This window comes from Lichenostomus cassidix, unplaced genomic scaffold (assembly GCF_008360975.1).
Source record: "Lichenostomus cassidix isolate B80296 unplaced genomic scaffold, HeHo_3.0 unassigened_scaffold_chr26, whole genome shotgun sequence".
NCBI lineage: Eukaryota > Metazoa > Chordata > Aves > Passeriformes > Meliphagidae > Lichenostomus > Lichenostomus cassidix.
Window position 1 is genome coordinate 520,391 of NW_028147268.1, and position 25,512 is coordinate 545,902.

General features: G+C 54.1%; 1 protein-coding gene across 5 annotated transcripts; it reads left to right on the forward strand.

Annotated features, from left to right (window-relative positions):
• Window positions 1-623: 623 nt before the first annotated feature.
• On the forward strand, window positions 624-25,443 carry RASSF5 (Ras association domain family member 5). Of its 5 annotated transcripts, none has more exons than XM_085044244.1 (7): window positions 624-1,087; window positions 6,005-6,084; window positions 9,242-9,360; window positions 20,126-20,239; window positions 21,118-21,415; window positions 21,748-21,863; window positions 22,490-25,443. In XM_085044244.1, the coding sequence occupies exons 1-7, from the start codon at window positions 639-641 to the stop codon at window positions 22,640-22,642; spliced, it is 1,329 nt and encodes a 442-aa protein (XP_084900370.1). In that variant the 5' UTR covers window positions 624-638; the 3' UTR covers window positions 22,643-25,443. The 5 variants fall into 5 exon arrangements, with proteins under 5 accessions (XP_084900370.1, XP_084900371.1, XP_084900374.1 ...); XM_085044248.1 differs by lacking the exon at window positions 624-1,087 and adding an exon at window positions 1,762-4,770; XM_085044245.1 differs by lacking the exon at window positions 6,005-6,084 and having other exon boundaries at window positions 711-1,087.
• The last annotated feature ends 69 nt before the right edge of the window (window positions 25,444-25,512 follow it).

A 25,512-nucleotide genomic window follows, 5' to 3' on the forward strand; every position in this document is an offset into this window, starting at 1 on the left:
ATATCCTTGGCTTATCCTGTCCTCAAGAGTCCATGAGAGACGTCAGATTCAGCTTCCTGTAAGCCCAGAGGGATTCACCCAGCCCCTCACAGCAGCTGCTTCTCACCTTCCCACTCTTTTAATAACCAAAGAAATTCGGGGGCGATGCTGAATGAACACATTTCAAACCAGAATGAGGGAGAGCAGCAGGGGAGGGTCAGTCGTGTCCTGCGTGACTCAGAGATGTGTCACCCTCTCCGTCCCCAAGCGGGAAAGGAGCAGTAGCCCTCCCAGCCAGCAGGGAGGGGGTGACAGGGACCTTCCCCTGCTATGTGACATCCCCGCTGCCAAAAGGGTCACTCGCAGTGGCATCCATGACCCCCAAAGCCCCCTGTGCCCAGGGGAAGGTGGGACAGCTGCTCCCCAGGCACCGCTGGACTCTGAGCCGCAGCTCCGGGGCAGCTTCGTGCTGCGGGACCCTCCCGGGGGATGGACAGACCCTCCCGGGCCATCCCGGCCCCGCGGCGGTGACTGTCCAGCGGCACTGGGGATTCCCATGGCGAAGCTGTTCCGGGGACATTCCCAGGGCGCGGAGCGGGGAATCCCACGGCGTTTCCCCGAGGAAGCACCGCACAGGAACCCGAGTGCGATGGGTCCCGATGCCGGGGGGTCCCCACGGGAGGGGCAGGTCCCGGTCCCGGTGCCACCCCCCCGCCGTGTCTCCTCCCTCCCGGCCGGTCCAAGGCGCCTGCGCTGCCCCGCGCCCGCCGCTCGGAGCCCATGGCATCGCCGGCCGTGGGGCCGTGCCCCCGCCCGCTGCCGCCCCCCGTGCCCGGCTCCATGCGCCGGCGGCCGCCGGGCCCCGCATCGCCCCCCGCGCCCACGGGCGGCCGTGCCGCGGGGAGCCCCGGCGGGGCCAAGGCTGCGCGGCGGCTGCGGAGGCGCGGGGGAGCTCCGCGGCTGCTGCCCGACGTGCGGAGCATCTTCGCGGCGCCGCGGGAACCCCCCGAGCGCGGCCGAGGTCACCGCTTCGCCCCGCGGCTGCCGCGCCGGGGATGGTGCGACCTGTGCGGGGAGGCGGTGCGGGAGCGCGCCCTGCGCTGCGACTGTGAGTGCTGTCCGCGCCTTGCCTGCGTCCTGCTGAGCCCTGCCTGTCCCCTCGCTGTCCCCTCGCTGTCCCCTCGCTGTCCCGCACTCCCGCCCTGCCCGCATCCCCGCCCGGCGCTGCCGTCCCGCATCCCTCCCCCTGCCCGCTCTCTGCCCCCCGGACCCTCTCCCTGCCCTCTCCCCCAGCTCTGCGCCCCTCAGGGTCCCGCGTTGGTGCCGCGGGGACCTGCCGGGTCCCCCCGCATTCCCTGGGGGGGCTGCGCACCGGGAGGGGCCGGGCAGGGGTCTCCGGGTGCGGGTGCGGTGCTGCCGGGCGGGTTTGGAAAAGGAAGCTTTTCCAGGAAAGAGGAGCCGCTCGGCTCATGGGCGGGGTTGGCATCAGCAGCTCGCGGTGAGCAGGGAGCGTTGGTGTTTGTAAAGCTTTACGGTGAGGAGTAAAGTCCTCCCGAATTCGAACATCTGGCTGAGGCTGTGCCCAAAGCCCCGCGGGGAGGGAGCTGTGCCAGTGAGATGCGCTAAAGACGTGCGTTCCTCATGTCGGATCCGCGCTGCGCTGGCGCTGTCCGTGCTCTGCAGGGAACATTCATCTTCCCAGCGTGTGGCAAGGGACGCGGAGGGGCCGAGCGAGGTGACTCAGCTGGGGCTGTGCAGCGACAGCCTTGTCCATGGCCCGGGGAGCTGCTCTCGCTCCTCGGGGAGGTGTGACCTGTGTTAGGTGTGGCAGGGGGAAAACCAGGAGGTTTTCACAAACCCGTTTTCCTGATAACTTGGGAATTTGAGCCCTGCTGGCTGTGAAACTGCTCCTGTCCAGCTCAGCCCCTCAAGTGCGGGAAACTCTTTAGGGATGGGATTTGAGGTGCTTGGAAATTTGCTGCTCGGGGTCAGCCGAGCCTTTTGATTTTTGGCAGAACGTGTTAACGCTGCTGCCATTCGCTGCAGCTTTGTGTCCCCAAGATCACCTGTACCTGTGAGGGTGCCCTGGCGATATTTTGGGATCGATCCATGCCTCACGGGCTCCGTGCCAGCTGCAGGACGCATCCCTGCTCATTTTTGGGGTTGTTCCGGAGGGTCACGCCAGGCACGTGCAGCAGCACCAGCCTCAGCGGGGCAATTAGCGCCTGGCTCGGCCAGTTCTGCTCCTTCCGCTTGGCTTTCCGCAGATTACGAATCAATTAAATGTTTCTGGTGGGGATTTGCGTGGCGCGGGGCGTTTGGGATGAAGGCAATAGGGAGAGACAGTCGCACCATATGGCCCTGCTGCAGCGCATTAAGGTTTAGCCCTGACTGCTGTTAATTAAGTGTGACCCAGCCGCCACCGCAATGTGACACGGGGACACGCCGGAGTCACAGCGAGGGGGTGGAAATCTGATTTTTGGGGTGCGCCTTTGCTTTCTGCGTGGCTTTCCTGATGAATTCCCTCAAAACCTGCTGAGGGACAGGTGATTCCCCAGCGCTGGGAGCTCCTGGCACGCTTCAGAGAATGTGTGAATGGCTGTGCTTAAAGAAGTAGAGAATTTAGGAGAAATAAGGGTTATTTTAGGGGGAAATAACCTAAAAGGCTCTTTTGCTAGTCCCTGGAAACTGGGGTCAGGTGCGAGGTGAGGTCCTGGGTTGTGTGCTTTGAAATCCTGACTGAAAGTACAAATTCACAGAATTTCGTGGCGTTGCGAAATGCTGTAAATAGCTGCTTTGAGGAACTTCTCCTCTGGCAGGATGCTTTCCATACTTATATTAAAACATATTAAATAACCATTTCCCTTTCCATTTCAGAGAATTATGCAGACTGTGGGAGTAGCTCTGCCTCAAAAACTCCCCAAACAACCGGGATGGGGGGGAGGGACGCTCCTAACATCGTCTGCATTCCCTGTCATCCCAATAGCGATTCCCATTAAAAATGCCCGAGAGCTGCAGACGGGGTGTGTTCTCCTCCCCTGGTGAACATTTCTTTCTCTTCCGATGCAGAGCTGCTGCTTGTTTGCTTTCGACTTGCAGCCTGAGGACACTCAGGTTTTTGTTTGTGCAGTTCTGGCCTATTTTTGTTTACGTCAGATCTGGCTGTGTTTAGTAAAATGGGATTGATTTATTTATTTACTTATGATTATTTAGTGTTCAGTCTGCAGAAAAGGAGGCTCAGAGGGGGACCTTCTCTGGTTTTAACCCATCTCCTGCCCACGGGTGCTGCACCTGGGGCTGATGCAGATGTTGAGATGTGGGAGCCTTTTTTCCCTGCTTTTATTTGGAGTGCTCTGTGCAGGACAGACAGAACTGGTGTCAGTGTGAAAGGATGGGGAGGTGGGAGCTTGGGAGTGAATCCTCCTGGCATTCCCTGAAAATCCTTCTTTCCAGCCTTGGAGGGAATGCATTTGGGCAGCAGGAGAAGCTGTGCTTTGAATATCTCCTGCCCAACGCATGTGGCTTTGTGCTGCTGGCACCTCTCACAGCTGAGTCAGTAGCAAAGCAAATAACCTCCGTGTTGGGGTGTAAATGTGTCTGTCCCACCGCCGGGGGACAGCTTTTCCTGCCAGCTTTTCCTGGCGGAGGAGCAGCAGGGGCTGGCTGGGCAGGTTGCAGAGGTGATCTGTGCTGTGAGGTGTTTGATGAGCTCTGGCGGGGCGTGGGCACTTTTGGGGTGTCCTGGTGACTAATGCAGCTTCAAAGGCCTCAGCAGCGTGTTTTATTGGCCTTTGGGACAGCAGAACATCCCGGCTGGGCTCGGAACTGGGGCAGCTTCCTGCAGGGAAGGGTTGGGTGGACAGCGATGGTTCAGGTGCCTCCCTTGTCTCTCTGATAACCAAAAATTAAATATTTTGCTATTTATGCTCTCAAAACAGCGCATTTTTGGCCGAAGTGCTTCTTTGCCAGAAAACCACCTCAGCTCCCCGAGCCTCCCGGTGGGCAGGGCTGCCTGGAGGGAAACCTCAGAGCGTGTCCAGCACATCTGCCAACGCTGTCACACCTGCAGCCACCTTTTGATCTGCGGCTCTTGCGACACACCTCAGCATCCCCACGGGGTTTGTGCCTCTGCGGCTTATCTCCCCGAGCAGCTCGTTCTGTGCTCAACCCCTGCGCTGAATCAGCCCCTATTTCCTTAAGGACGGAGTGGGTAAAACCCCATTTCTCTTTCTAATGTGCCGAGCAAACTTCAGTCCGAATGTTCCTGGCTCTCTGGTAGACGTTTGCTTAAGATAAGGAGTTCTTAACGAGTTCTTTAACGAGCCCAGCCGGGCCTGGAGGAGGCTCTGCTCACACCACTGCAGCTCCCTCGATGGTTTTTGTGACTCTTCTTCCACCACATCCTCCCACACTCAGTCGCCTCTCCAGTCTTGCCACTGTAAATAATAATCGCTGGCAGCTCACAGGACCCACAGCACTTTGCATTTCTGTCCCGTTTAGCTGATCCAGGCAGATTCCTGAGGTTTTCCCCGCTGCCGGGTGACTGGGGCAGGTGGGGATGGGGCAGGTGAGGTCGGGGTGGGTCCGGGGGTGTCTCCCACCCACCGCGGCTCCTCCCGGGGAGGAGATGGAGCTCTGGGGAGGTTCAGGGATCTGCCCAGAGCGGCAGGACAGGATCCTGGGGTAGCTCGGGTCTTCCAGGGTCATGTTTCCTGCTGCATTCCCGTCCAGTGCCTTGGGAAGGGTTTATGGAGAGAGACACCAGCCGAGGCTGCAGCTCTTGCCTTGCAGGTTGGTTTTTGGGTTTCTCCCTCTGCTTCATCCGGGTGAAGTTGGGGGGAGTTTGCTGGTCTGGGTGTGGGAAGGAGGGATGTGTGCAGAGCTCTCTGGGTGACTGAGAAAGCCCCCTGGGATAACTCAGTGCTTTTGCTGCTCTCAGTGGTTTTGGGACTGGTTAAATTCCATTTTTGTTATTCCCTTTGCAATGCAGGGTGCTGGGGACTGTTTGTGATGGGTTGTGAGCAGAGAGGGGATGGTCAGGGGTACAAATTCAGATTTTAAGGGTGCTGTTAAACTGATGTTTGTGCCTCACCCCTCACCTGACACCTGGTACAGCTCCATGAAATGATTTGGGTTGGAAGGTTCTCATAACACATCTCATTCACTCCTGCCATGGCTGGGGACACCTTCCACTGTCCCATGGTGCTCCAAGCTCTGTCCAACCTGGCCTTGGACACCTCCAGGGATCCAGGGACAGCCACAGCTTCTCTGGGCAGCCTGTGCCAGGGCCTCCCCACCTTTACAGGGAAGAATTCCTTCCCAATATCTCATCTAAATCTCTCCTCTCTTAGTTTAAAACCAATCCCCTTGTCCTATCCTTATCTGCCCACGTAAAAAGTCGCTCTCCCTCTTTTTTATAACGCCCTGATTTTTATAGATGCTCTGAAAGGATCTACAAACCTCTCTTAGCTATGCGCAGAGTTTAAATCAATACTATAAATACAGTTAATCTCAGTGTATTCCTTTAACCTCTGATTAAACACTGGGGACTTTTTTATCCCTCAAACTTTAAAAGACTGCAGGGAAAAGCAGCAAAGAGGGAAGAGAGGATGCCGGGAAGAGACCTCCCAGCGCACGGCCGAGTCCTGCGCTTTCTCTCCCTAATCTCTTCCGTTGGGTTATTTTATCTTATCAAGCAAAAAGCCCCAGAAATAGAAAGTTTTCCATGGCTTACAGGAGATGCACGAGCTCGCCGCTCAGAAAAATAAATAAATAACCCCGTCAGCCGGCAGCAGGTTGTAAATGGACAATGTCAGGGCTTTATCTCCGTGGGGGAAAAGGCCTCTCGTGGGAGCAGACACAACTCGCTCCAGTGCTTGTTGTATCCCAGAGCATTTGGGGTTGGAACACCCAGCTCTGCGTGCCTGGAGAGCTCCTGGCCTCCTGTCCCAGGGATGACGGACGGGAAGGCGGGAGCAGCCGCTTGCTTCGGGCTTGTAACAAAGAGAATCCGTAAAATCTTCAGGCATTTCCCCAAACCCAAGGCCTGGCCCGCGGGACTGCGCCTGCCGAGGAGGCCCAGCAGGGAGGTGTTGCTGGTTAGAGGTAGGTGGAGGTGGGGTTTGGGGGTTTTGGGGGGTTTGAAGGTTTTCTTTGCCTTGGGTACAGCCTGGCCGCCCCAGGGTGGGCACTGGGCTGGCATCACCCCTGTGGCACCAGCTGGCTTCAGCTTCTCCTGTGGCTCCTTCTGCAGCAGGAGATGCAGTGATGCTGTCCCGCTTGCCTCTGCAAAGGAAAATCTGATTTGTGTTCAATAATGGCTCCAGGGCATCTGCCAGCAGCTGGGTTTGGGCTGCAGGGACGCAGGGACCTCGCAGAGGGGTGGCTGTCACTGAGGGGACCTGGGCTGCTCACACACAGAAACACCCCTCTTTGCAAAAAGATGAACCCAAACCATCTGGTTTAGACCTAAAACTGCTGAGATGAGGCTGCAGTGATGGAGCTGTGGGGATGGGGCTGGGTCAGAGCCCTGGGGTGCCAGAAACTGCTTTGCTGGGGGACTGAGACCCTTCTGTCACCTGCTCTGTGGGTCCTGGTGCCACCCTGTGACCTCAAAACCTCCCTCTCTCCTGGTGCCACAGGTATGCCCTGTCCCCTCAGAGCCTCCTGCTCTCCTGGTGCCACAGGGCCACATCCTGCTGCCACCCCTGAGGTCACCCCAGTGACGTCAGGCACGGGAGGAACACCTTGGCCTCCAGCAGCACAGCTTGCAAAATCCAGCCTCAGGTGCAGGCTGCACTTGGAGCTGTGTGAGCCCCTGAAGGATTCCAGGGTTTGATGGGAGAAATCCCCTGGCTGAATTGCTGTGCTTAGGCATTTATATTGGACTGGTTTTCTCTTCCACTTTATCCCCCTGAAAGACTTTGTCTGTGGAGAAAGGGAAATTCCCTTCAGCCACCAAAGTTTCTCATAACATCGTGATCTTTCTCTCTCTCTTTTTCTAAAAAAACTCCCATTTCCAAGCCTTCCATTGTTTGGCTGGAATGGAAATTATCTCCAAGCCTAAGTGGAGGCATCCTGCTCCTCTTGGCAAACCAGTCACGTGGCTGCTTCCTAAAGCTGTGTAGGGTTTCTAAAATTAGTGTTCCCCACCGGATCCCGAGCGATTAGGTCTGTGAATAGGTGCCGGTGACTAAGGAGGTGTCACACTTTAATCCCACAAAGAAATGCCACCATGGGCCTGATCCGGAGGGCTGCCTGGGAGGTGGCATTTCTGTGGTCCAAATGACATGTGGCAGACCTTTGCTGCAGGTGCTGGAGCTGCCCAGATGTGCAAATCTGGGGCCACAGGGGCAGCAGGGACGTTCTGGTGGCAGCTGCTCAGGTGAAGCCACAGCTGGAGCATCCTCCAGTTGGCACCTCCAGCAAAGCCTTGGCGAATGGCTCCTGTTGAAAGGCTCTTCCAGTTGCTCGAAAGGTCATGCATTAAATTACTGTGTAACTGCAGCTTATCTCTAATTAAAAAAAAAAAAAAAAAAGCCAAGTCTCCCTGCTTTTCCCCCAGGCTTGCTTGAGACAACTGAGTTGGAATAGGAGAATGACAGACAGCTCACGCCAGATGAATGTGAAATGATAAATGATTTCGCTGTTTCCCCTGGGGATTGATGTTTTCCCCCCTCAGGCTGCAGCTCCCAGCAGTGGTTCAGCTCCTCTCATTCATTCCCAGGCGTTGGAGAATCCACCAGAGCTGAGCAGAAATCAGTTTCCAGAGCAAACATGGGGATATTCCTTTGCTTTCCTGCAAGCACCAGGTATTCAAAACCAATGACCCAAATGCTAAAGGAAAAAAGAAAGAAAAGAAGAAAAGAAAAAGGGAAAAGAAAGAAGAAGTGTATTTAAAATACAAGCTCAGTGGCTCCTAGCAAGGTCACAGGGCTGGTGCAGGGACAGGCACTCACATCCCTCTGTGGAATGAACTCTCTTGCCTTGCTTTTAGGGTAGAACATTTTTTTTTTTTCCCCAGGTTGGTGACCGCTCTGGAATTTTGGGCAGCGTAAAAAGTAAATTTAAGTCTGTTTGCATGGCAGTTAAAAATTAAAAGGCTCAGGTGGGCTGTTAAAGTGGAAGGAGGTTGTTCACTGCAGTCAGGAGGGTTTGGAGGATTTGGAGCTTTGAGGGAAAGGGCTGGGGGAGTAATAGACAAAAATTTGGGATAGCTGGAGCTGGATATGCCAAATGTGCCCCTCTGCAGCTGGGGGTGAGCAGGACCCTGTGCCTGAAGGGGTTAAAGCTGGTCTGTGCAGAGTCATCTGTGCAATTCCTCCTTGAACGGGTTAATGTCTGGCGTTGGGTCAGCATCCAAAGAAAACAGCTCCAGAAATGCCTTGCTGCACCTGGGGACAGGAGGTCACAGCCTCTGCTGGGGCTGGGATGTGTCCCTGTCCTCTCCAGGGTGCATTTCTGGCTGCTGGTGGCAAATCCTCCCCTCAGTCACCACTGGTGGCCCTTGGGGTTTCCATAGGTAAGCCCTGGCACAGAACAGCCGTGGCTGCCCCATCCTGGAAGTGTCCAAGGCCAGGCTGGATGGGGTTTGGAGCACCCTGGGACAGTGGAAGGTGTCCCTGGCTGTGGCAGGGGGTGGCATTGGATGATCTTTAAGGTCCCTTCCAACCCAAACCATTCTATGATATTTAGTGACCTTAAATAGTTTCACATTTCTCCAGTACAAAGATGTTCCCCAATGGTGGAAGGTGAAGGATCTTTCCCCAGCCACTGGCCAAGATCCTCCTGCAGCTGCCACCTCCCAGGAGCAGATCTGGCCAGTGGGGACCCTGAGCTTCGGTGGGATTTGAGGATTTTGCTATACTTGGTATGAAAAGGGTCGGGAAGAGGCAGCAGGATGCATGGCAGGAATGTGGGTTTTGCTGCTCCATCACATCCAGGAACACAGCTTTCCCTGGGGAGAGGGTGTGGGAGCAGTTTTTGCTCTGGATGAGGTATTCTGGTACCTCTCCTCACCTGCAGGAGTGTCCCTGAACGGGGACATGTGCCAGAACAGGGACATATGTGTGTTGGGACATGTGTGTGACCAGGGACATGTGTGTTACCAGGGACACGTGTGTGACCAGGGACATGTGTGTGGCTCCAGCTCTGGCCATGCTGGACTCCCTCTGGCTGCACTCCAGTCCCTCCCGGGGTTCCCTGACTTCCCCCAGCCCCATCCCGCAGGTGTGGCTGCCTCACGCTGTCCTTTCTCCCTCAGACTGCAGGTACACATGTCACCAGGAGTGTCGCAGCCTCATCCAGCTGGACTGTCGCCGGCCGGGTCTGTGCCAGAGCCAGCTGTCCCCAGAGAGCACCCTCGTGTCACCCTGCAGCCAGGTATGCCAGGGAGGGGATCTGGGGGTCACAGCCCCGTGGTGAGCGGTGGAATCTCCTCCAGGGAGATGATTTCCTGTCCCAAAGGGTTTTCCAGGAGGGAGAGCATGTCAGAGCTCGGTCTGTGAGTGTCACTGCTGTGTCACCTGCAGCCCATGAGCTGCTGCCCTGCCTGGCTGGCTGTGCTGTGGTGGGAAGGAGGTTGGCAATGTGGGAATCTCTCTCCCTGTACAGGTGTGGAGGAGCTCTGGAGCATTTAAAACGCTGATCTGCCTAAAGCAGGGCAGTGCCATGCAGGGACATCAACCCCCTCACCGCCCACATCCCAGAGCCTGCAAGGCAGGACCAATATTGGGATTAAATTGTGCTGCACTGTGTTTGACCATCAGCAGCAGAGGTGTGTTTTTCCTGCACTGTGCAGGGCGCAGACATGGATTTCCAAGGAGTTCTGGCTGATAGCCTTGTTTTGAGAGTTTCAGTAGTCCCGGGGGATGGAGACTCTCCAGTCTGTGTGAGGGATGTGCAGTAATCCCAGGGTTGCTCCGGAAGGCTTAGCTTTGCTGTAATCCCCCCAGGGCCCTGCAGTGTCTGGGGCTCCTGCGTGGGTGGGACAGGCTGCAGGGCCAGGGAGGCTCTCACCACGCCACATGAGATGTAAGATCCTTAATGCTGCAAGCTTAAGGCATTGCTGAGAGACCTGCATGGAGTGGATTTGGCTGGGATGGAGCTTTGCAGTCTCTGTGTGCTTTTTAGAAATGTTGGAACAGTTCCTCAGGGAAGTGGTGGAGTCACCATCCCTCGAAGTGTTCAAAAAACAAGTGGATGTGGCATTTCATGATACCAGTGGGTGTGGAAGGATTCAGTCACAGGTCTTTTCCATCCTTAATGATTCCCTGATTCTCTGTTCTCTCCCTCTTTATAAACCCATGTTTATATCCCACTTTGTGGAGGACCTGGATGCACTTGTGCAGAACTGGAGATGGGAACATTTTGCACTTTCCCAAAGGCACTGTGGGGTTTCTGTTGGGTGTCTGGGGTTTGGTCATCATCCATCCTCTGCTGTACAAGCTTGGGCCTCACTGGGCAGCTGCTGCTCAGAATAAAATGGTCAGGAGGGATCTGAGGTGGGATGGGATTTATCTTTCCAAGTTGTAGAAAGTTATTACAAAGGGGCTGAGAGTGAGTTCTCCACTCCAGGTGTTTTTACAAAGGTGTGAAGCTAAATCTGTGTGTGTTTACATTTCTTGTGGATGTCACTGGGCTTCCCCCTGCAGTGTGAGCAGTGCTGGGCTCTTGGAGAAATGAGAAGGGCTTGTTTCATGCTCAGGGCCATCACCCCAGGCAGGGTTATTGATGTGCCTAATAACAAACAGGGAGGGTGAGCTCCGAGGCCATCCATCACCCTGTGTCATCCTGGGGAGGGGAGGCATCTTGTGCCAAGCAAACAGAAGTGTCTCTCCAATTCCAGCAGCAGACAGAAATCCATAAACCCATCCCAAAGCCCTGGCTGGGGATTGCACCTCGGAATCCTCAGCCAGGAAAAGCCCTGGCTGGGTTCCCATTGCTGTGCTGGGGGTGTGGGGGCTGCTTGGAGGGTTTAGGAGGGTAAATCACTGCAATAAATTATCCATCATTCTTTATGGATGATCAGGGGGAAATCATTGCCAGGTTTACTTGATCTGAGTGCACATTCCTGCAGTGTTCCTGTTGGTCAAGCAGGTTTTGCTGCTGGAAAAGAGCAGGATGGAGGGAAAATAATGTCAGTATTCCAGCAGGAGCCTAACAGGATGTCTGAATGCACTGGCAGGAGGGGAAGAAGCCTGAAAACACCTGAGAAATTAATAGCTGGCATAGCTGGAAGTCATTACATCATATTATCAAAATCAGGCAAAGTGGAAGCGTCAGAGAAGTAACTATTTTAATATCACCTATTTAAGTACTGTTACCATGTAACACCAGGCATTAATAATTTGGGCTTTGATCCAGTTAAGTGCTTCAGGATGTGTTACATTTGGGTCCCAGAGCAGCCTCCCAGGGTGACAGCCAGACTCTGCTGTAGCTGCCAAAAGCCTCCACTGGGCTGGTTTTGTGCTTCCCACCTGTGAACTGGTGCAGGTCACCGGGGTCAGGAGGGTTTTTGGGGGGCTGATGTGCAGGTAACCATGAAGTGGAGCTGCTGCTGAGCAAAGGGTCAAAGTTACTTGGTTTATTTGGCTTGGTTTCTTACCGAGCTGATGTCCCAAGCAGGTGCACTGCAAGGGATTCTCCAAGAATCCCATGGAGCATCCAGGGGATGCATTCTGGTTCTCCTGGGAAACTCTTGGGCTGAGGCTTCATGTAAAACCCCAGGGCTGATGCTCCCAACCCTGGCTTTCTGCTGGTGTTGCACATACTCAATTTAAGCCTTTTTCTCCTCTAAACTGAACCCCGGGGAGCAGAGGGGGCTGTGCTGCTGCAGGAACATGCTGCTGCCATAAGCATGTGGCTTATTTATTCCCTCTGCCATGAGCTGTTTTGTAAATAAGCCACTTGGATTCTTGCCTTCCTCTTTCTGAGATGCAGATGTTGCCTCTTCCCAGTCTTTCCATCTCCATCGTGGTTTGTATTCCCTGGATGCTGCTGTGCTGGGTATGGAGCAGTGGAAGTCCTTCAGCCAGCAGATGCAGATGGGAGGGTTTGGAGCAACATCTGCAGCTTGTCAAGAGGGGAAGAGGTTTTGGTGCTGGATGGTGGCTTCTGTGAAGGTCCTGGAGCCCTGTGGGAGCAGTTGAAGGAGCAAGTTTGGATTGGACATTGGGAAGAGATTGTTCCCTGTGAGGGTGGGGAGAGGTTGGGATGGAATTCCCAGGGAAGCTGTGGCTGCCCCTGGATCCCTGGCAGTGTCCAAGGCCAGGCTGGACAGGGCTTGGAGCACTGGGACAGTGGAAGGTGTCCCTGTGGCATCCTGTGGAGAGCAGAGCCCTTCCCCTGCCCAGCTCCACAAATACCTGTGATCTTCCCCAGGCAGGAAGGTCACAGCTGCTTTAAAAGCAGGACCCAGGAGCTGAACAGCTTTTCCTGCACTGCAGTTGAAGCTACCTCACCTGGGTGCCAAAAAGGCTCTAAAATCAGCTGCAGGGTGCAGAGGCACCCACTTTGCTGGACCCCCGAGGAGGCTCTGAGCTGCATCCTCACCCCTTCCCCACCTCCTGGCTCCTCAGGTGATGCCACGGTAGGGAAGAACAACCCCCGGCCCTCCGTGCCACCACATTTCGGGTCCCCAAGGTGCTGCCAGGGGTCCAGGGCCGAGCCCAGCACCCCGGCTGAGAGATTCTGCAAGAGGAAGTGGCCAGGCTGCGGCAGTGCGAGGCGAGGGCAGGAAGGGGAGGCGATGCTGCTGCGCGGGCACCCCCGGGAGCGGCGAGCGGCGCCGGAGCGACCCGAACTGGGAGCGAACTGGGAGCGAACTGGGAGCTCTGCCCCTTCCATGCTGGCCCAGCGCCGCTGCGCAGGGAGGCGGGAGCAGCAGGCGAGGGAAGGGAAGGGTTACCCGGCACGGCTGCCTGTTAAGGAGGAATAGCTGGGCAGGATGAGCAGCAGGAGCTGCGGCAGATAAGCGGCGAGCCGGGGATGTGAGCGCGGGGATCCCCATGCTCGGTGGCCCCCCGAGCCCCCCGGCTCGCCCGCAGCCCCTCGCCTCTGCCGGGCTCCCATGACCATCGGCAGCAGCATGAGCAGCGGCTACTGCAGCTTGGATGAAGACCTCGAGGATTGCTTTTTCACGGCGAAAACCTCGTTCTTCCGCAGCGCGCAGAGCAAGGTCCCCGCCAAGGTAACAAGCCGTGCGCAGGGCTGGGGCTGCCGGGGCTGCGCACCTTGGCCTGCGGGGATGCCAAAAACGAGCTGCTGCTGGGGTCCGGGGGGCTCTGCCCTCTCCCGAGAGGGGTCTGCACCGCTGCGGGTTTTTCTCAGCCTTTTCCACGCCGGGTTTCCCCCTTTCCCGGGGATTCACGGCTCGCGGTGCGATTTTTCGGCATTAGGTGAAGGAAATCCTTTAGCAGCCCTTGGCCAGCTGTCAGCCCCGGGCCAGGCTGCCCGGTGAGGATCTGTGGTGTGGCCTTGCAGAATCGGCAGGGTGACAAGTGCACCTGTGGGGTGGGTGGGAAAGTTCTGGGCAGGATTAATCTGCGGACTGATTAACGGGTTGGTGAACGTGGTCCTTTTCTGGGAGCCTGGGGTGAACACTGCCCAGCCAAACCCTCTGCCCTTCCCCAGGGCAGTGTTCACCCCAGGAGGAGATTTCTGTCTCGGTAACATTGGCAAGGCTGCTTAACAGTTTTAAATGGTTTCTATTTAAAGAAAAATAATAAAATTAAAAACCCCTGTCGTGAACTTTGGGGCCCCAAGCAGCGCTGAGCATAAAGGGAGAAGGCACTGCTGCGGAAGTGGGGGTTTCACACAGGAACGAGAGCCCTGCAGCACCCAGAGATCAAATCTGGCCCAGCGAGCAGCTTTTTCACTCAAAATGCTCCTGTGAACCACCAGCACTGACGTGCTCCTGTTCAGCCCCTGCTGTGTTTGTACCTGAGGCTGCAGAGCTGCAATCTGCAGCTTTGGGGTTCAGCCTCCTGCAGCAGGTCCTGGGGAAGGGGGGGCTGCTCTGTGCTGGGAATTTTACTGAATTTCTCTGAAGAAATGGTTGATGATGGGATATTCCCCGCTAGCCAGCAGCTCCCTCTCGCTATGATTAACTGACACGTACTGCTGGTTTTTAAATGTCATTTGATGATTCATTTGTGGAGGAGATGGAGATCGGGGTGTTGGTGCAGCCAGAGCTGCTCTGACTGAGCCAGGGCACTGCAGACCCTCAGGGACCTTTGGGAATCAGCCTGGTGCTGCTGTTATTTGGGATCTCTCCCTCCCAGAGGGGTCAGGGGCTGCTGCAGCCCCTTTTTCCCCAGCTCCTCACCTGGATGTGGGGTGGCAGAGCTCAGGCTGCCAGAGAAGATGGAGCCTCTCAGGGGTTTGGTGGTGTGGGGAGGAAATGGTTCCTGTGCATGAAAAAAAACCTCCACACGCACTGAACGTGCTGCTGAACCCAACTGGGGTTGTGTAATGGGGCTGTGAGGAGGTGGATTCTCACAGAGCTGCAAACCACCCTCAGGCCTCAGGGGAAGAAGGTTTTGGGGGTTCATGGCTTGTTTGGGGTTGTTGATGGTGCAAATCCTGCGGGAGGAAAAGGTGGTGGACGTGGAGGAGGTGATGGACATCTCCCTTGGGTGTTGATTCACTCTCTGTCCTCTCTTTAACTTGGCACCTCACTTGAATGGTAAATATTGAATGTGGGACATTTCCACCCCTGCAAGAGCTATGTGTGGCAACAACTCTGTTTTTCACCACCTGGTCACAGGCAGAAAACATCAACTGAGACCCCGAAGTGAGTGAAGGTGGTGGATGTGTTTAGGAATGCTGAGGATTGTCCATCCTGAGATGCCCAGGAGTGACTCCTGAGCCCAGGGCAGGGCTGGCAGTGTGGCAGGGCACAGTGGGCATGCCCTGCTCTGGGCAGGAGGAAGCTAAATATGGATAAGTTATGTCCTGAAACATCTCTGTGGAGGAAATGTGGTGTGGGTGGGTAGGAGGGGACACACAGGGCCCTGCATGGCACTTAACACAGCAGAGTGGGATTGGATCTGTGGGATTACAGAAACAATTTTTCTGATTGAAATAACTGTATTAGTCTGGAGAGCCTCTTTCTAGGAATGCTGTAATTCCTTTTTATTTTCAGAACCATCAGCAAAATCACTCTTCATTAGCAAAGAGCTGGTTTAGGTCTCTGATGTGACCTCATCCCTGCAGATCCATTATTTGGCATTTTCAGGCCTCTCCAGCTGAACGGCTTCAGTGGCTTCTGCCTGAAGCCTGACTGCTTAGAACTCTGCAAAAATGCTTTTGGAGTCCTGCTTCAGCTGGGAGAGCTGGATGAGAGAGGGAAGGGGCAAGGGAATGTGCAGGGATGGAAAACACAGGAGGGACAGAACCTAAAGAGAGGCTGGGTGAGGGGATCTCCACAATCCAGAGCTGGCTGCTGCTCAGGGCAGGTTGGTGGGGAGCAGGGAAGCAGCAGGGGCTGGGGCTGGGTGGGCAAGGTGGGCATGGCCAGCCTGGTGCAATGCAGAGGAGCTCCAGCCTGGACCCCCCTGAGATGCAGCTCCCTGGGAGGACCTTCTCAGCTCTCACTGCTGAGCTGAGATGTGGCAGGAAAATCGGTTTCTAAGTGAAATCTCCATGGCAATCAAAACACTGAGCCTGTCTTCACTTGCTCTAACCTCTCTGAAATGCAGCAGCCATCCCTCTCCCCTGCTCTAGAGAGGCACAGCTCTCCTGTCTTCTATTTTTTTCTCTGAAACCCAAAGTAAACCACAGCACCTCGTTTGAATTTCTCAAATGGAGGGCAATGTTGGGGGCATTTAAGGGTTTTTTTAGGGTTTTTTTTTTGGTCCAAATCTCTTGTGTGATTCTCTCCCCTGCCTGTCTGTGCTGGAGCAGTGGATCCTTTCCCAGCACAGTGCTGTGAACTCTGGGAGTGGATGTTGCAGGGGAAGTGTTGGTGTTGTGCAGTGATGGAGAGCTCTGTGAGAGCAGAGGTGTCCCAGCCCTAGTGACAGCCCTGTCCCCAATGTCCCTGTGCTGCCACCACTCCCTGCTGTAGCTGCATTTACAGTTCTGAGCTGCTCAAATTTCTGATTCAAATTTGAAGCATTCTCATTTATTTCCAGCCCTTTGTGCTGCAGTGTTTGTGGTCACAGGTGATGCTCTGAACTGCAGTTCCACAGCCAGGGACACTCAGATGTGCTTCTCCAGGCTTTGCTTCTGGTGGTTTAAGGCAAATCTTTCCTTTATAAGCAGAAAAATTTAGGATTGATGCCCCAGATCATAAAATCCTTTCAGCAGAGGTCTCTGAAATGCTCCTGCAGTCTGAACAAGGAGCCAAAGGGAGAGCTGAGGCCGTGGTTTTGGGAATGTGAGCTGTCACAGCCTGGCTGCTGGAAATGGTGATGGAGCTGTGCCCGAGCACACCAGGGAGGACTTGGCCACTCCTGCCTCGAGATAAGACTGCCAAGAATGTGGTGATGCTGGGCCAGATCCATCTCCAGTGCTCTGCTCTTCAAATTCATTAACTAAATAGCTGGTGAGGAGCACTGGCTGGGAGTGAGGGGCAGGGATGGTGGCCCTGGGGCTGCAGGGAGTGAGGGGCAGGGATGGTGGCCCTGGGGCTGCAAGGGAGGTGGCCCTGGGGCTGCAGGGAGTGAGGGGCAGGGATGGTGGCCCTGGGGCTGCAGGGAGGTGGCCCTGGGGCTGCAGGGAGGTGGCCCTTGCTCCAAGGAGTGTCCACACTCAGCACTTTGTGTCTCTGCTGCTTTTCCCTGTCTGTTTGAGGGTGAAGCCACAGCTCATGAGCTGCTGGCCACATCCAGGCTGTGAGCACACAGCAGCTCCTGCAGTGTGGTGGGACAGCTCCTGGGTCCCACCTGGAGTTGTTATGCCCAAAACAGGGTTCCAGCATGGTGCAGAGCTGCTGTCTGGGCTGCTTTGAAAAGGTTTTTAGGCTGGGGGTTGACTTGTGAAGGTGAGAGGCTGTAGGGAGGGTGCTCTTTGAACGTGGGGTGTGTTTCTCCTGGAGCAAATGGATAAATGGAAATATCTGTCACTTGGCTTAGAACCCTTTTGAGAGCTGTCACCACAATCTCCATGGCCCCTGGGTTGTCCATGAAAGCCTGGCAGGAGTTTCCAGCTCATTAGCTGAGTGCTGGCTTGCACAGAGAGGGCCAGGGGGGTGAGCTGTGCCCTGCCCCGGGCCATGGGCTTTGTGTGCCACCATCCTGTCCCTCCCCAGAGCTCATCCCACGCAGCCTTTGTCCCGTGGAGCATTAGCCCAAGTGCCAGCTGAGGCTCCACTCATGCCTTACAATTGCTATTTCTTACAGCTGAGGAATAATGTGGGTTGTGGAGGGCAGGGGGAGGGTGCAGGCAGGTCCTGTACTGCTGTGGATGTCCCAAATCCCAGACTCTGTCCTGGCAGCCTTTGGGTCTCTGTGTCACCACAGGTCACCACTGCCTGCAAGCTGTTTTATGGCAGTGTCACAGGGCTGGCAAACCCCTTGCCTGCTGAGTCTGAGTGATGCCAGTGATGTGTTTAACCTCTGGCATCCGTGGCAATGCTGTGCAGCAGGTTTTTCATGGCACAGGTGTGGAACACTCCTGGCAGCTCCAGGCTTCCCCAGGTTTTCCTGCCAGTCCCCCAGGAGGGTGACACAGTGGAATGTGCTGTTTTCTCTCCCTGCCACACTGATGTCATGCTCTGAGGCCACATGGCCAGGTGATCCCCAAGGATGGCCCAGGTGGCTCTTCCCTGTTTTCCACCCAGGAAAGCTGCCTGGCTCTTCCCTGTTTTCCATCCAGGCCTGCGAGGGGTGAGGTGCAGCTCAGAGATGTTGTTTTGTTAACAGCTCGTTCCATCCTGTGCCGGTAGAACAGGAAATGTGGCAACGGTTTATGGTTTAAAGCTTCTGTTTTTCTTCCTTGAGCCAGAATTGCAGATTGTGCACCAGAAACTTTGCACAACCGGAGGCTGGGGTTGGTTTGTGAGGAGCACAGAGGAGCTGAGCTGAGCATGCACTGGGGAAGGAGCAGAACTTCTCTTCCCAGGCTGCCCTTCCCTGGCCTCCTGTGCCACAGGGCTGGGGCTGCTGGGCTGGTTTGGGTCTGGAAGGCAGAAAAGCAGAATATTTAGGAGTGCAGGGGTTGGGAGGGATGGATGGATGGATGGATGGATGGATGTGTGGATGCTGGCTGTGGTTGTGCCATGGATGATGTGTGGCACCCTCAGCTCTGCAGCTCCACCTCTCTGTGCGCAGGAGGGGACAGCCCTGGGGGTCCCCTGTCCTCCCTCACTGTGGGATTGGGGAGGGGTAACACAGCTGTGTGTGTCTCAGTGCTGTGACATGAGGAAGTACAAGGCTTCTGAGATTTCATCTTCTGTTAACTTATAGGGAAGAAGGGGTTTTTGTTTTGTTTTCTTTCTTTTTTCCTTCGTGCTACTTTTGAAATGTCAACCCTCAGCATGATTTTTTAAGATGATTTTTAAAGATTATTTTTGAGGACTCCCCTGCCAGCCCAGCACCTGTGTGTGGTCAGACTTTGCTGCAGTCAATAGGGGTGTCTGAGAGGTCTCTGTGCTCTTTGCTGCTCTGGGGTGGAAATTGTGAAATTGTGAAATCCTGAACTGTCACTTGGGAATCGCTTGAATGAATTCAGGACTCCCAAGTCCCAGGACTGCAGCTGCCTTGCCAGATTGCAACCAGGGCTTCAGTTTGTCCTCTGCTTGATTCTCCTCCTAAAAGAAATACCATAGCTAGCCTTGGGCAATATTGGCTTATTTACAGCTTGCTGCGTCCTTGTCGTGTGTGCTCTGGGGCTGTCTGGGAAGAGACAAGCTTTGCTCCCCAAGCTGCCTTTTTTTCCTTTTTTTTTTCCCTTCTGAGAGGTTACAGTTTTCATTCTGAGCCTTCCCAGCCTTGATGGCACATCCCTTCACGCTTTCTGCTCCCTGCTAATGCCAGCTCCTGAGCAAAGCCCACAGAAAATCTGGGAGCTCTGTGCTGTTCCAGGCAGAATGCACTCCCAGGCTGTCTCCAGGGAGGATGCTGAGTTCTGGGAAGGCAGCAGAGTGTGGTGCTGGGAGATCCAACCCGCTGAGCACTGCCCAGGACACACACAGACTGGTTGGCTGCAGATTTAGAGGATAAAGCAGGCAGAGCTGCCCTCCTGGCTGGAGGGGAGCCAGGGGAGGTTTCTATTGGGCAGTAGGGAAAATATCTTCAATAAATGGTGGTCGGGAATTGACCTGTCAGGCTGTCCAGGGAAGCAGTGGAATCACCATCCCTGGAAGTGTTCCAGAGGCCTGTGGATGTGACACTTGGGGACGTGGTTAATGGTGCTGTGTTAACAGCTGGACTCAATCTTAGAGATCTTTTCCGACCTTAACGATTCTGTGATTATTCATTAGTGACATTTCCATGGGTGCCCTTCAGGCAGAACCCACCTCCAGGTCAGATCTGTTGGTTTTGCAGGAAATTCCCCCAAAGCTGGGCAAGCAGCAGCCTCTGTCCCTCTCTGTCCCCCACGCAGGCAGACCCTGAGCAGTTTCTGACACGGGCTGGGATGCTTGGACTGCCTCTGCAGAGCCTGATTTATTATTAGTCACACAGGCAGCCTGCTGCTCGTGTGCCTTTATTGCTCTGAGCTGTAATTTCCCAAGCTTTGGACAAGAGCAGTGAGAGATTTAACTCCAGGTTCTGCCTGGGTGAATCCACTGGAAGCTGCTTGAATTTGTGGGAGTCAGAGCTGTAAATACTGGAAATAGGGAGGAATCTTTTTTCCACCTGCCTTGCAATATGTAAATAAATGCTCACAGGTGCTGGTGGCTTTGCTTTGAAAGTGGGTTGGAAAGGCTGGGGTTTTTGCCCTGGTTTGTACTGGGATGTTTAACTGCTCTGTGCCACCAACTGGTGCATTTTGTGTGGCTCTCCAGTGCCTGTCACTGGCTGCAGGGGTGGGTTGGGGTGGGGATGTGGCAATCTGCACATTTGGCCTCCTGGCTGCAGGGATCATCCCCACTCAGGCTCTGTGCAGAATCCATTCCTGCTTTCCCCAGGACAAGCAGAGCCGAGCAGATGGAATGTTCCCCACCCCATAAAGCACTAAAGCCCAGCTCTTCTGATTGCAGAATGTAACACAAACAGTAGAGGAAGAAAAACCCAAGCCTCCGACCGTCCAGGAGATCAAACAGAAGATTGAAAAGTACAATGCAAAGGTCACCAACTGCCTGTTGATGAAACTGGTATGTGCTGGGCTGGTTTGGCCTCACTCACAGAGACTGGGGCTGGTTTCTGTGGGCTGTGAGCAGGGCCAGCCTGTGGGGAAGGTGTCACCAGGGTGGCAGGGCTGGTGGCTGTCAAGCTGCTTTTCCTCCTGCTTGGTTTTCCAGTGTCACTGACACTCCAGAGAAGCTTTCCCTGCCTCCATCCCTTCCTCCTGGCTCTAACCTCTGGCCAGCCTGTGCTGGCAATGACTTGCCACAAAGATTTGCCACAAATGGCTGAGCCCCCGTTGTTCATTTGGGATGAGTCAGGGTGGAACTGGGCTTTTCAGCAGCTGTGGAAAGTGGGTTTGGAAACACAAAACCTTTCTAGACAGAGATGCTTCTGCCCTCTCCACTGCCAGGCTTCCTGGATGGATTGGGCAGAACCAGGATTTTCTCCTGATTTCTATATTTTTGCAGAGCTGAGGGTGGAGTGAGAGACCCATGGTGGGCTCAGCTGATCTCCAGGGCTGATTTGTTACTTGGAGATGTGAGAATCCCTCAAGTGGGGAATAAAACATGAGGGAGATCCTGCTGAGCCAGGGGTTTCAAATCCCCATTAAATGCAACTACAAATTCCATGTAACGGAATTTCCATAACTGCCTCACAGCAGGGTCGGTTTGAAATTAAACAAGATCCCACAGACAGGGGGAAGGGATGAGTCATTGCCGAGAGAAAACCAGTAGTGACTGTCCCGAAATTACTGGGTATTTTTAACGTGATTAATAAGCAACGCCGAAACTCCCAGAGAGGGGGGAAGGTCCTGCTGTCACCCCATGCTGCAGAGCTGCCTCTGGTGGTGGGAAAGGGGCTGGAAAAGCTGCCTGGAGGCTGATCCCTGTGTGCTTTGCCCCAGAACGACGATGGGACTTACACAGGGTTCATCAAAGTGCACCTGAAGCTGCGGCGCCCCGTGACAGTGCCGGCCGGGATCAGACCCCAGTCCATCTACGATGCCCTCAAGGAGGTGAACCTGGCCGAGATGACAGACAAGAGGACCTCCTTCTACCTGCCCCTGGATGCCATCAAGCAGCTCCACATCAGCAGCACGACCACGGTGAGCGAGGTGATCCAGGGGCTCCTGAAGAAGTTCATGGTGGTGGACAACCCGCAGAAGTTTGCACTTTTCAAGGAGATGCGGAAGGATGGGCAAGGTGAGTGCAGGAGGCCATGGGGTGGTGAGTTTGGCTCCTGGTTTGGGTCCTGTAGGGCTCATGGGGGTGCCAGGCAGTCTAAATCCAGGTGAATCAATGGCCAGCCCTTCCCAGGAGGTGATTAATTAATGGGGACATTAATGGGGACATTAATGGGGAATTATGGTTTCAGAAGCAGCTGAACCACCCGAGACCCTACAGAGATTGTTACAAACCTGTGATAAAGACTCAACCCCTTCCACGATGATCCTGAGCATCCTTTTCCAGCTCCAGCTGTCCTCCCTGTGCCCTAGCAGCCCTGATGTCAGTGTGTGTCTGCTCTCCCCTTGCAGTGCTCTTCCAGAAGCTCCCTCTCACCGAGTACCCCCTGTACCTGCGGCTGCTGGCAGGCCCTGACACCGACGTGCTGAGCTTTGTGCTCAAGGAAAACGAAACAGGGGAAGTTGAGGTGTGTTGGGGACTCTTTTCCTTGCTTTTCACAGGAATGTTAAGGGTGTGGAGCATGAGGCAGAGCTTGGGAGATGTGTGGGAGAAGTGATGCCATGAAAAAGAGCTGGTTCCCCTCTGCTGGGGCTGGGTTGGTCTTTTATTGCTCCTCAATGATCTGGGATTTTAAAACAATTCAAACTGGAGCTGTCAAAATGCTGAGGCCAGTTTTGATGGCCAGCCCATAATCTGTTTATGGAACCCAGCAGTGCCACCCCAGGGTTAATCCCCACTAATTAGATTAGCTGGACACTGTTAGAAGTAATCCACTAATTTAAGTAAAAGGTACTCAGGTAATAAATTCACAGCCAGTTTTTGGTTCAAATCTTGCTCCCCACCACAATGAAGGAAATGTTGGGAGCTGCTGCATCCTGTTGGATTCTGCTTCCTGTGCTGTGGGGTGGGAGGATTGGGATGGTCCTTCAATTGTAGCCCCTTTTCCCATCTCTCTCACAACATGAGAGGCAAATCACGGGAGATCAGATGCATTTACATGTATTTTATTGTTCCTCCTCACAGATTCAGAGGTAAAAAGCCCCAAACCCCATCAGGTGTGTGCTCACTTCCCCTCTGTTTCTGGTTTTGCAGTGGGACGCATTCTCCATCCCAGAGCTGCAGAATTTCCTGATGATCCTGGACAAAGAAGAGAAAGACAAAATCCAGCAAGTGCACAGGAAGTACGAGAGGTTTAAACAGAGACTGCAACAGACCTTGAAAGAAGCCAGAGGCAAACCTGGATAACCTTCAGGCAGCACTGGGCATCAGACTAAGCTAGAGACTGTTTTTAAATGAAAAGACTTCTCAGGACACCTTAGTAGTCATTCTCCCTCTTCACCCTTCCATAAGGACTGGCTCCCAGCACCCCTAAAACCATCCTATTGCATTTTCTTCTTCTGAAACCTCTTCTCCCAGGACCAGAGCCAGTCCAAGCACGGGAAACCTGTTTTAAAAACAGCTTCAACCAACCAAACCCAGCTGCTAGCTGGCTTTCCAGCCGTGCCACCCGCTGCAGAGGCTCCGTGGAAAATTCTTGCTGTGACACCCAACAGGACCCATCTGCTGGCTGAAGTTTTGAGCAGAACCACCCTGGCTGCTCCTGCTCCTCCCAGCGAGTTGCTTGTTCCTGTTTGGAGGTGCTGCAGCCCACGGGGAAGCATGGCCCAGTTCTGGTTTCGTAAGGAGAGCGCAGGAGGCAGCAGAGGAGGTTGTTGTTGCACCAAACCCCGTGGGTGTTGCAGCTGGAGCCAGTGCTGGATGGACTTGTTCAGGGCTAAGGTAGCCAGGGAAATGTCAGGTTGTGACACCAAGGCAGCTGCAACACCCCAACAGTCTGTTGGTAATTATTATTGCAACTCGGTAATGGCGATTCCCAGGAAAAATCATTCATTTTGATTCTATTTGACTTCTGATTTTGAAAAGAGCTGAGTTACAGTAAATATCTCTGATGCTTAGCTAAGTTAGCCAGAGTTTTACCAGTTTTCTACTCTGTAGGAATTGGGTCCTATGTTTTTGGAAATTCTGTTTGAAACTTGTGAAGGTGATGGTTGGGGCATCGGCTGAGGGTTCAGTACTGAATATTTAGCAATATGTATCCATCAGACCAACCCAGGAAAGCTCAAAACCCCTTCACAAACCAGATTTTGAGCTGTGAACACATCTGGCTCCGAGGGAGAGGAGCCCCAACCAGGGCTGGGGTGTGGAGGTGGCACCAAGGAAGGGAATTACCATCCTTGGATGCTTTCTGCTCACCTCACCTGTGCTTCCTCCTGCTCCCCTCCTTGCAGTGCTGTCCCAGCCCTGCTGTCCCTGTCACACCATCCCTGTGCCCTGTTCTCCATCCCTCCCCACTCTCAATTGGTGCTCTCCTGCACGTCCAGGAAGCTTCCCAGGATTTGCTCTCTCCGTGGAGCTCGGAGAGGACAGCAAAGTCTCTCTCTGCCTCTCTCAGGGCTCCCACCACACTGAGAAAAGTCCTTGAGCTGCAGGCTCAGTCCCTGCCCTGCCCTCACTCCATGGTGCTGATGCCATCAGGGATCACTGCCAGGCTGGGAATGCTCCAGGGATCCCAGGGGGAGAGGATTGGCCCCTGTTTACCCTCAGTGCTTCGTCCCAAGCACGCTGCACACAGCCAGGGCCAGCCTCCCTCAGTTTGCACTGCAGCAGAGTGTGGAGAGCAGGGAATGGTGGTGCTGGATTGGGATGGAGCAGGGAAAAGGGCTTTGTGGGGATTTGATCCACAACTGTCCCTTCGAGCTCCCTGTGGCTGCTGTGATCCCACAGGTTATTGGGGAACGTGGAGGAGTCTAAAATTTACCTCAGTGCCTTTTTTTTCCCTTAAGTGTGAAAACCTTGCGTTTGGGCTAAGGAGGAAGTTGTGAGGAGGCCTCGTCACTGCTGTCCCCCCAGTGTCCCCAGCATGGCTGTGACGAGGCTGTTGTGTCCGTGGAGGGATGAGGAAATTGTTTGTTTCTTTCTTGAAGGCGACTGCTTGGGATTTATTTTTTTTTCCTCCAGATTTTGAGTATGTTTGTTTCCAAACCACACGAGAGTTTTGATGCTCAAACTGCATCACTTGGAGCCCTCGGTTTGTGTGAAAGTCACTTTCTGCCAAGCTCAGTTGCAGCTCCTGTTCTGGTCAGCAGTGAGGGTTTGCTCGCAGGGCTCTGTGCACAAGAGCCTCCAGCTGTACTGTACTCTACACCCAACGACCTTTAACACCGTGCTGGCGGCACAGAGCAGCTCTGCACGCTCTGGGGCTCTTTGTCCAGTCACAAGCAGACTTAGCACTTCACTATTCACTCGTGAAGTCATTTAAATACCGTTTATCTGGTGCTTTGAGCCTTGACAGCACCGTATAAATACTTCTGTTCCACCGTGGGGAAGAACGCTGTAAAAACTGCCAGTGGCTCTGAGAGGGGAGAGCCACACGCTTGGTTTGAAATCCCTTTTTTTTCTGGCTAAGAGTTGTGCAGGTTTCCTTTTTTTTTTTTGTTTTTGGTGAGTTTTGGTGAGCGTCCCCTCTCCCTTCCTGGCCCCCAGCATGTCTTTGACAGTTTGTAGAAGGCATGGCTTCGTATGCAATCACTGTGGATGCTGCTGAAAACCTCCTGCCCCCAGGAGGGCTCTTTCTTTTGGTTATTTTTCAAGATAAGGGGCATTTGAAGAGTCGGTGGGTGTTGAAACTCGAATTCTCACGGGTCAGTTGAGCTGTTTCTAGAAGTATTTGCCCCTCCTTGAAGCGCAAAATCCTGTTGGCAGTGCCTTTGGTTAGCAATTGTCTTGCCTAGGTCGTGTGAGTTTATTTTTCATGGCTACTGTAAAACCTGTAAAATAATGTGTATAGGATGGAATAGTAGAGCTTCTATGGCAAAGTGAAATGCATTTTTGCAATGCTGTAATTTATTTTTACTACTCCCTAGTAATTCTATGGCATTTTTACAAAATGTCTCACTTTCAGCTTTTTTTGAAGGTTCTGGAACTATTTGTTCATATGCAGACAGTGTAAAAGACAATGATAATAAAACTGTCAGTAATTGAAGAAATCTCTTGACCTTCTTTTTCTGTTGCCTTTCTATGGTACTTCCATGGATTAAGTCTAAAGGGAAATACAG

Coding starts and splice junctions, on each gene's coding strand:
- RASSF5 (XM_085044244.1), top strand. CDS start 639: ATGCCGGGGGGTCCCCACGGGAGGGGCAGGTCCCGGTCCCGGTGCCAC. Junction 9,361..20,125: donor TCGTGTCACCCTGCAGCCAG/GTATGCCAGGGA, acceptor TTCTGATTGCAG/AATGTAACACAAACAGTAGA. Junction 21,416..21,747: donor GATGCGGAAGGATGGGCAAG/GTGAGTGCAGGA, acceptor CTCCCCTTGCAG/TGCTCTTCCAGAAGCTCCCT.